Source organism: Eleutherodactylus coqui, chromosome 1, assembly GCF_035609145.1.
Source record: "Eleutherodactylus coqui strain aEleCoq1 chromosome 1, aEleCoq1.hap1, whole genome shotgun sequence".
Taxonomy (NCBI): domain Eukaryota; kingdom Metazoa; phylum Chordata; class Amphibia; order Anura; family Eleutherodactylidae; genus Eleutherodactylus; species Eleutherodactylus coqui.
The window spans coordinates 6,506,240-6,517,409 of record NC_089837.1 but is presented as its reverse complement, the minus strand read 5'-3'; the positions used below and the strand labels follow the sequence as shown (position 1 = coordinate 6,517,409).

Below are 11,170 nucleotides of genomic sequence, written 5' to 3'. Positions count from 1 at the left end.
TTAACAAATCATATATACTAGCTATCATTTTATATAAAATTAGAATGCTCCCAATTCACCTCCCAGCCAACTTCTTCAAGACAATACGCTCGGCTTTTTCGAGCTTTGTGTGGAGACAGAGGAGACCGAGACTGGCACATAAACTGCTGACTAAGAGGAGCGCCGAGGGAGGTATTGATCTCCCGGATACGTACGACTTCTACCGAGCGTCTCAACTATGTTACTGGATAGACTTTTCACAGGGCCGCAGAGACACTCTTTTGTCCACGCTGGTGGAGGGTTACAGTGGCGCCACATTGTCGAAGGACCTTTGGCTCCCGTCGGGGTCCCGCTATAAAACGAAAGCTTTCAACCCGTTACCCAGAGGTCCCTGTGGGGTGTGGGACGAGCTGAGGGTGGACCTTGCGCCGCTCCCCTCTCCCATCCTTCCATTATACAATATTATCAACACGCTAGGTCTCCCACCGGACCTGAGTACTGCCTCGGTCTGGAAAAGATTCAAATCATCCACGATAGCTGACCTCCAAGCTCTAGCTAGCAATCTTCAGCCAGCAATCATTTTAAACAGGCTATTACCATCTGAAAAATTCTCCTTTCTACAGAGAGCCCATGTACTGGGGATATTCAAGAAATTCCTCCTAACATTTAGATCCACTAGGTCACGGACCGCCTTTGAGAAGGCCCTGACCGAAAATAAAGCCTCCCTCAGGAAAATCTCCTTTCTGCGGAAAAACTGTATAACTCCCCTCTCATTTTGTAAACCAGCATTTCTTACCTCGTGGGAAAGGGAGTTGAATATTGTACTCTCAGCAAGCGAGGTAGAGGCGATCCTAAAAACCTCCTTCGGGAGATCTCCTTGCATACTCGCTCAGGAATCACATTATAAACTATTAGCCAGATGGTACCGGACCCCCCCAATGGCTACATGACCACAACCTCGCAACCCAGGGTTCTTGTTGGAGATGCGGGAGGGACATTGGATCATACTTACACCTGTGGTGGACGTGCCTATTAATAACCTCCTTTTGGAAAGAGGTAGAGAAAATTATTCAGAAACTGTACCCGAATTTATCCATCTCACCAGACATGGTCCTCCTGTGGAGACCGTCACACCAGTTTCACCCACTGAAGGACAAACTATTAGCCCTTCTATTTGATGCAGCTAAGTCCTTAATACCTTCTCTTTGGATGCAAAACACACACCCCTAGCTCAGACAATGGAAAGAAAAAGTTGATAACCTCTATAATTTAGAAGAGCTACACAGTTGGTCTACAAACTCCCACGATAAATTCACTCGAATCTGGGCGCCATGGATGAGACTTAGGTGACTGGTATGCTGGGACGAATGAGACGGTGCCCGTCTGCCCCTGGAAGGATGCCCATTATACACACCCTAATACTGCGTCAGGACTGCGACGGTAACAAGACGGCATCCTCTACGTCTAGAAGAAAGCAGGTTTCATCACCAACACAGGAGGGGGTTCTTTACTGTAAGTGCAGTGAGACTGTGGAGCTTTCTGCCTGAGGACGTGGTGATGTAAAAATCCATAGAGTTTAAGAGGGATTAGATGTCTTTCTAGAACACTATGATATCACAGGATATAGACATTAAATAATCAGCAGGGTTGTTGATCACAAATGTTGATCCAGGGATTACTCTGGCTGCCATTATGGAGTCAGGAAGGATGTTTTTTCCCTCCATAGGAACTAATTGACTTGCTGTTTTTTTTTTTGCCTTCCTCTGTACCAACAAAGGAGGGTGGGGGGTTGAAACAGGCTGAACTAGATAGACATTGTCTTCATTCAGCCTAACATACTTTGTTACTATGTAAATCTCTCATCTGCTTCTTCCCTCCAGTAAACGTGTTCTTGTGTTGAGGTCCTGTCTCCATAGGATAATGGAGCACTTTGGGAAGAATATACACCCTAAAAGTCCAGCACATGAGGTGAGTATGGCAAATATCTCCACAGCCACCATGTATTTCCCTCTGGTGCTCAGATAAGCTGGGATCATGGCAATCCAGACACTACAGAACACCAGCATGCTGAAGGTGATGTACTTGGCCTCATTAAAACTGTCCGGTAATGTCCGAGCTAAAAAAGCCATAATAAAGCTAACAGCCGCCAAGACCCCCATATAACCCAGGACAGAGTAGAACCCAATAACACAACCTTCATTACACTGCACAATGATCTTTCTCTGATAGGAATGAGTGTCCAGCTCCAGGAAGGGGGGCGCTAGAGCCAACCAACCCATACAGATTATTACTTGGATGGATGTGCAAAACACCACCAAAAAATTAGTCCACTTGCTTCCAATCCAGTGTTTCCAGAAACTGTCAGGCTTGGTGGCTCTGAAAGCAATGGAAACCATGATGGTCTTGGCCAAGACACAAGAAACGGCTACTGTGAAGAGGATTCCAAATGAGACCTGACGTAGTATGCAAGTGAGGTCCACGGGATGTCCAAGGAACGAGAAGACACAGAGGAAGCTCAGCATGATGGAGACCAGAAGGAGGAAGCTCAGGTTCCTGTTATTGGCCTTCACGATGGCCGTGTCTTGGTGCAAAATAAAAGCAACAAGAATCATGAATGTAAGGAAAGAAAATATAGTAGAGACCAGGGAAATAACCAGGACCATTGTGTCATCTGTGTAGGAGAGAAATTCCAGCCGCTTTGGCACACAATGGTCCTTCTTCTTGTTGGGCCAATCAAGGTTTGTACATTTCATGCAGGTTTCACTGTCTGGAAAATCAAAAAATAAAAACCATAAATATTCAGTATCTGAAGAATCATCAATATATCGTTAGTCCATAATCATCAGTGGAGCACACCTATGCGTAAGGTTTTCATACCTGTAATGTTGGAGATTTCTCCTGAGAAGCACTGGACACAATTGTAGCAGCAGGTATGGATTTTGGAGTGGGAGACTTTACGAGTTCCTGGTAAACAGTTCTCTGAACATTGAGATGCAGGGATCTTGGGAGAAAGACAATTTACTTTGCATGAGTAAACTTCTAGAATGATCTATGTTTCCTGTGCAATAATTTTTTCACAGTCCATATAACCATATCCAATACTTTTCTATGATGGGCGTGTAAGGGATTGTACACCATGCTGGAATGTCTCAAATACTCGTTGATGTAAACAAAAATTTTTATTATTTGCGCGTGGAAGCACACAAATGTAATAGAAACCACATAGTCTTGTAGATATATCTTTTAACCCGTTGCAATCCAATATATATATTATATAACGTATGTATATATATATATATATATATATATATATTTATATATATATATATATATATACACATACATATGAAAAGGCACAGACATGGCGTGATTAATAAAAACAATTAATTAAAACAATACTAGAACAGGATGAGTAGCGGAGTAAATATTTAACTCGTCTGGTGATTAGGGGTGAAAATGTTATGGTCTCTAAATTGGTGTTAGGGGGTCACCAGGCCAGAGTGTTATCTCTGCTATAGATTTCTCATATTCTCCAATGATGCATGAAGCCACTTACAATGTGGATTTCTGTCTTCAGAGTGTCAAAGATGGCTATAAATTCGCACTCCAAAATTCATCTGGGAGGTTGAGATTTAAAGTTGCCTTTTGATATAGTAACCTTCATATATTCTATGTTGTGTCTGTGGCTAGTAAAGTGCTCCGCCACAGGTAATTCAGTCTTTCCCTCTCTAATTGTGTGGTGATGAGATCTCATCCTTGCCAACACAACGGCTCCCCAAGAGGGCATTCACTGCACAGGATCAGGTACACAGCATTGGACATGGAACATGTGAATGTCCCTTGGATTTTGTAGTGCTGCTGTGTGTTGGGGATTTGTATCCTGTCCACGGTCCGTACATGTCAGCAGATCTTACAGCTCCTTACATTGCAGTGATAAGTTGCTTTTTGTGTGTCGGATGACAATGGACTCCTGATTATAAAGCTACTCAAATTTGCAGGTTGCCTGTAACACAGAGGGGAGAGTCCAGGAATATGGTGTTCAGATGGTCATTCTTGTGTAGGTATGGTGGAGTTTCTTTGGGGTTTTCCTTATCACCTCCGGATACGGATTGTAGGTCACAACTAGAGGTACACAGTCATTTCATTCCTTCTCTCTGTATTAGAGCAATTGATTCCTGGGTATCCTGGTGGCTCTTGTGATTTGGTCATCAATTGATGTGGGATGGTAGCCCCGATTTAAAAATGTTTTTTTTTTTTATGATGGTATAGATGTACTTCTCTGTCGTTTTGGTTGAAGTAGATCCGGTTGTATCTGATAGCCTGGCTGTAGACAATCGACTTTTTGATGTGTTTAGGATGGAAACTGTCCCATCTGAGGTATGTGGGCAGATCAATAGGTTTTCGGCACAGGGATGTTTGTACTGAGTTGTTTAAAATTTTTATGGTGGTGTTTTATGGTGAGTAGCTTAATGTCAGGTTTGTCATGGGATGGAATGCCTTACATCTCATGGAATTGTATTAGTTCTTGGTCAGAGCTGGTCCAGATGATTATGATGTCATTAATGTAGCAGAAGTAGACAAATGGTTTGATGGAGCAGGAAGCCAGAAGGTCACTTAGCAGTTTTGACATGAAAAAGTTGGCGTATTGCGGTGCCATTTTACTGCCCATGACAGTTCCAGTGAGTTGCAGGAATATCTCTATTTCAAAATAAGAAAAGATTGTGTGTTGTTCATCCTCAAACACAATTATTTCCTCTTTTGGCAAATAGATATACCATGAAAGTTAGTATATTAAAAGGTATCTTCAAATCTCAATGTCATAGAAGAATTTTGTAGTACAGGTTTATAACTAGAGATGAGCGAACGTACTCGTCCGAGCTTGATGCTCGCTCGAGTATTAGGGTACTCGAGAGGCTCGTTACTCGAGACGAGCACCACACGGTACTCGAGTCAATTCCATTTCCTTCCCTGTATGTTTTGCACCATTTTCTGGCCAATAGACATGCAGGGAAGGCATTACAACTTCCTCCTGTGACGTGCCAGCCCTATCCCACCCCCCTGCAGTGAGTGGCTGGCGAGATCAAGTGACCGCGGAGTATATAAAGCAGTCCCGCCCGCTGCTCGCCTCAGACACACACTGGGAGAGATTAGGGAGAGTGCTGCTGCTATAGGGAGAGTGTTAGTGTCTACAAGAACCCCAACGGTCCATCTTAGGGCCACATCTGACCGTGTGCATTACTGTTGTGGCTGGTTGGGAGCAGTTTTGCACAATTTTTTTTTTTTCATCTCGGGCTGAGCAGGCCATTACAGCTATAGCGTTCTCAGTCTGCAGTCTATTATGCAGAGTATAGGGGCAGTGCTGGTCAGGCAGGGATAGTGGTAGTGTACAATTCTGTCAACAAGTACCCCAAAAAAACTTCTCCTTAGGGCTACCTGTAAGTGTGTGCATTACTGTTGTAGTGGCTCACTATTAGCCAGCTAGGCCTTTCTGTAGCCCAGCGTATAATTTTTTCGGACCACAGTGTGCGTTACATAACCGCTGTGACCCTCCAAGTGCAGGCCAATAATTGCCAATTTTTTTACACCGCTGTGTGCGTCCCATCAACTTCACGCACAGCGTGCAGCAACAGCCGCTGATAGAGCGAAAGACATATACATGCTATCTAGGCGGCTGTTTTAAAAAAAAAAAAAAAATGAACAAAACACTCCTTGGGGGTACCTGTGCGTGTGTGCAGTTTACTGCGTGGCAGCTAGGAGTTGTACTTGCTCACTATTAGCCAGCTAGGCCTTTCTGCAGCCTAGCGTATAATTTGTTTGGCCTACAGTGTGCGTAACATAACCGCTGTCAGCCTCCAAGTGCAGGCCAATAATTGCCTAATTTTTTACACCGCTCTGTGTCTGCTGTATTCTGTGTAGGCCCAGAGGATGTGGCCGTGGACGCGGGCGAGGACGCGGAGGTTCAAGTGAGGGTGTGGGCACAGGCCGAGTTCCTGGTCCAGGTGAATCACAGCCGGCTGCTGCAGGATTAGGAGAGAGGAAAGTTTCTGGGGTCCCCAGCTTCATATCACAATTTATGGGTCCACGTGTTGGACCTTTATTACAAAATGAGCAGTGTGAGCAGGTCCTGTCGTGGATAGCAGAAAATGCATCCAGCAATGTATCGACCACCCAGTCTTCTACGCAGTCCACTGCTGCAACTCTGAATCCTCTCTCTGCTGCTCCTCCTTCCTCCCAGCCTCCTCAGTCCATGAAAATGACACATTCTGATGAGCAGACAGACTCCCAGGAACTGTTCTCGGGCCCCTGCCTTGATTGGGAAAAAATGGTTCCTCTCCCACCTGAGGAGTTTGTCGTGACCGATACCCAACCTTTGGAAAGCTCCCGGGGTCCGGGTGATGGGGCTGGGGACTTCTGGCAACTGTCTCAAGAGCTTTCAGTGGGCGAGGAGGTCGATGATGATGAGACACAGTTGTCTATCTGTGAGGTAGTAGTAAGAGCAGTAAGTCCGAGGGAGGAGCGCACAGAGGATTCGGAGGAAGAGCCGCTGGACGATGAGGTGACTGACCCCACCTGGTTCGCTAAGCCAACTGAGGAGAGGTTTTCAGAGGGGGAGTCAAGTGCAGCAGCAGGACAGGTTGCAAGAGGCAGTGGGGTGGCCAGGAGTAGAGGCAGGGCCAGAGCGAAGACTCCCGCAACTATTTCCCAAAGCACCCCCTCGCGCCAAGTCACCCTGCAGAGGCCTAGGTCATCAAAAGGTGTGGATGTTTTCAGTGAGAGCGCTGACGACCGATGAACAGTGGTGTGCAACCTGTGTCGCGCCAAGATCAGCCGGGGAGCCACCAGTACCAGCCTCACCACCACCAGCATGCACAGGCATATGATGGCCAAGCACCCCACGAGGTGGGACGAAGGCGGTTCACCGCCTCCGGGTCACACCACTGCTTCTTCCCCTGGGCCCCAACCTGCCACTCAGATCCAACCCCTCTCTCAGGACACAGGCATGAGTGCCTCCGGGCCTGCACCCATACCCTCACCTCCACTGTCCTTGGCCCCATCCAGCAATGTCTCTCAGCGCAGCATCCAGCTGACGCTAGCGCAGGCCTTGTAGCACAAGCGCAAATGCACCGCCACGCACCCGCACGCTCAAGCTTTAAACGTGCACATTGTGAAATTGATCAGCCTGGAGATGCTGCCATACAGGCTTGTGGAAATGAAGGCTTTCAAAAACATGATGGCGGTGGCGGTCCCACGCTACTCGGTCCCCAGTCGCCACTATTTTTCCCGGTGTGCTGTCCCAGCCCTAAACCAGCAATCTCCCGCAACTTCAATCGTGCCCTCACCAACGCGATTACTGGAAGGTCCACTTAACCATGGACACGTGGACAAGTACTGGTGAGCAGGGCCAATATATCTCCCTGACGGCACATTGGGTGAATTTGGTGGAGGCTGGGACCGAGTCAGAGCCTGGGACCGCACACGTACTACCCACACCCAGAATTGCGGGTCCTTCCTCCGTTCTGGTATCTGCGGTGGTCTATGCCACCTCCTCTAAACCCTCTCCTCGTCCTCCTACGCAACCTCTACCTCTCAATTAAGAAATGTTAACAGCACGTCGCCAGCAGTCGGTAGAGCGCGGCAGCACAATGGTGGGCAAGCGTCAGCAGGCCGTGCTGAAACTACTCAGCCTAGGTGACAAGAGGCACATGACCCCCGAGCTGTTGCAGGGTCTGACTGAGAAGACCAACATCTGGCTTTTGCCGCTGAGCCTCCAACCGGGCATGGTCGTGTGTGACAACGGCCGTAACCTGGTGGCAGCTCTGCAGCTCGGCAGCCTCACGCACGTGCCATGCCTGGCCCACATCTTTAATTTGGTGGTTCAGCGGTTTCTGAAAAACTACCCACACTTGTCAGACCTCCTTGGCAAGGTGCGCCGGGTCAGCGCACATTTCCGCAAGTCCAACACGGACGCTGCCACCCTGCGGACCCTGCAACATCGGTTTAATCTGCCAGAGCACTGGCTGCTGTACGACATGCCCACATGGTGGAATTCTACGCTCCACAAGTTGGCCAGGCTCTATGAGCAGCGTAGAGCAATTGTGTAATACCAACTCCAACATGGGCGGCATAGTGGGAGTCAGCCTCCCCAATTCTTTACCGAGGAGTGGGCCTGGATAGCAGACATCTGCCAGGTCCTCAGAAACTTTGAGGAGTCTACCCAGATTGTGAGTGGCAATGCTGCAATCATTAGCATCACCATTCCTCTGCTATGCCTGCTGAGAAGTTTGCTGCAAAGCATAAAGACTGACGCTTTGCGATCGGAACAGAAGATGGGGGAAGAGAGTATGTCGCTTGATAGTTAAAGCACCCTCATGTCTATATCTCAGCGCGTTTTGGAGGAGGAGGAGGAGGAGGGGGAAGAGACAGCTGGGCCCACTGCTGAGGGAACCCATGCTGCTTGCCTCCCATCTGTTCAGCGTGTATGGCCTGTGGACGAGGAGGAGGAGGAGGAGGAGGAGTAGGATCCTGAAAGTGATCTTCCTAGTGAGGACAGCCATGTCTTGCGTACTGGCACCCTGGCACACATGGCTGATTTCATGTTAGCCTGCCTTTCTCGTGACCCTCGCGTTAGATGCATTCTGACCACTACGGATTACTGGGTGTACACCCTTCTCGACCCCCGGTATAGGGAGAACCTTTCCACTCTCATTAACGAAGAGGAAAGGGGTTCGAGAGTGATGTAATACCACAGGGCCCTGGTGGACAAACTGATGGTAAACTTCCCATCTGACAGCGCTAGTGGCAGAAGTCGCAGTTCCGAGGGCCAAGTAGCAGGGGAAGCGCGGAGATCAGGCAGCATGTTCAGGGGAACACTCTTCAAGGCCTTTGCCAGCTCTATGGCTCCCCAGCAAGACTCCGTCACCACTCCCCAGTCAAGGCTGAGTCGGAGGGAGCACTGTAAAAAGATGGTGAGGGAGTACTAAGCCGATCGTACCACCGTCCTCTGTGATGCCTCAGCTCCATGCAACTATTGGGTGTCAAAGCTTGAGACTCTTTATAATTTGGGATCCCACAGGCTCCAAATTGTCAGATCCTACAGAAATACTCTTCGGCTAAGGCTGTCCCATTTGCTTCAGTGACTCCGCACATATTGGAACATTGGACCAATATTCAAATTTGATATCTTTCTTTTATTTTGTCCCTGCTTATTTTAAAAATCTGCCTTGTTGTGTATTCATACTGCATTTCCTTATGCTCCCATGTTACAACCTTTTTTGTATATCTTTGTACATATCAGGTATCCTGCCCTGATAGACTTTTTCTAGATTAAATCTGCAATTTAGAAGTCTGCCTTGTGCATTTTAAAAATGAATCATAACGTCATAGATTATGTTCATAATTCATAGATCGTGTTTCAGTTTACAGATATCAAAACTGGTGGTGGCAGCGTGTATTTGTATGAGCATTGTAGAGATGTGGAGTGCGTTAGAATGGAATAGGTGGATGATTTGAGCTTTCGCTTTGCATGTGTGCATAAGCCTGGGAAAGCTGGGTATAAATTAGACAGTATTCTAATGACTTCAAGCTTTCAATACTGTTAGAATGATCGAGGACAGAGGCTCCTCTGGTCTGCTATGTGACAGATAGCATAAAACTTTCACATCCTTATTAGTGGACTCATCTACTCATCCTGTTCTGGTATTGACTTAAGTGCAAATTAATCACACCATGTCTGTGCACTTTCATGTGTATGTTTATAAATATTTATGCCTCTTCGGATCTGTTCCATTAAGCCTGAGAAAGAACCCTATGTAAATTTTAAAGCTTGCTGTAACATCATGTATTTTTGTTAGCCATTAAAAGGTCTCACATCTACAAGATTACTTGGTTTCTCTTGCTGAGAACAGTCATATTTTGCTAACATAATTCCAGACTTTTTTCTCTTTGCAAATATAATAATTACAGTCTCTAGAAGGGCACCGTAAACTAAATTTACAGTCTCTCAATTAAGTATGCCAAACCTGGCTGATGATTCCTGCCTAAACATTCTATGCCACTATGCGTGTAAGAGAGACTATTTCCTACCACAACATACTCCGCTTTTGCATTATTCACAGGTTTTAACCAGCCACTTGTACTTTATGTTGATGTCCTTGTGCCTCCATCTGATTCTAACATTAACGCTGACCACTCACAGCTGCATACATTTATGGATGCAGGAAAAAGTAAGTGAGCCCTTTGTACACCCCTAGATCTCCACATTGATTACTAATAAAATGTCATCTCATAGTTAATTAAGTCACAATTATGGACAAAATCTGACGAAACTAAAAACACACATATATTTGTACATGTGCTTAAATTGTTATTGCTATGGGACCATCGTGAATAAACTTCTTCCTTCAGACTTGTGGATGATATTCCACAACATTTCTTGCTCATCCCGATGTGACTCCAAAAATTTCTACCCTTCAAAGAGAAATGAAAAGGGGTAGATAAGGGGAGATAAGCTGTAAGGGTCATTCTTACTTCAGTTTCCAAGTTTTACTCTTTAGCACAGTAGCTCTCCTATATACTAGCTCTCAGGAACCGTATACTCAGTTCTGGTGTGTTGGATCTCCTCACTAACTAGTCAGAGATACTTTGCACCTCTACTCTAATATAACATATACTGCTGTCTGACACGATGGGTTTATTTTCGCCTCCATCATATAGCACCATATGGTGAGTCAAGAGAAATGTTTTGTGGTTGACCCGGAAGATGGCTGATTATATCATTCTAGTAAGTGACCTATAACTGCGACCACAAGTCCAGGACCAGAGGATTTTTCAGGATTTATTAGCTCAGTCTTCCAGTCCAACTTCCCTCCTCTCTCTTTTCACTAGCGATCCTACAATTCTTGCCCAGATTACCATAGTCTCACCTCGCTGACCCTGTTCTTCCACAAGATCTGATCCGCTTTGATATTAAATGCAGCATCATTTTGTTTTGTTGTTGTAGAACCAATATATTTTACGAACACCGATCCATTCTGTGAACTCAGCCAATTCACGATGGAATATTGGGAGATGAAATCTCCATTGTCGTAGAATAGCAGATTTCCAGTATTATCTTTCTGACTTCCCAGGTATCGGTGAAGCTGGAAGAATGAAGGAGGGAAATGTATCTGGTTATTTCCAGGAATCCCTTCAC

General features: G+C 46.2%; 1 protein-coding gene across 1 annotated transcript in view; it reads right to left on the bottom strand.

The window, feature by feature from the left end:
* Positions 1 to 1,838: 1,838 nt before the first annotated feature.
* The window catches only part of LOC136579528 (vomeronasal type-2 receptor 26-like), a 54,778-nt gene continuing 45,446 nt past the window's right edge, over positions 1,839 to 11,170 (bottom strand). Inside the window, exons 5-7 of the mRNA XM_066579682.1 lie at positions 10,902 to 11,117; positions 2,857 to 2,980; positions 1,839 to 2,746 (exon numbers count right to left, since the gene is read on the bottom strand). Coding sequence (XP_066435779.1) covers positions 1,839 to 2,746; positions 2,857 to 2,980; positions 10,902 to 11,117 — 1,248 coding nt within the window. The remainder of the gene's footprint in view (positions 2,747 to 2,856; positions 2,981 to 10,901; positions 11,118 to 11,170) is intronic.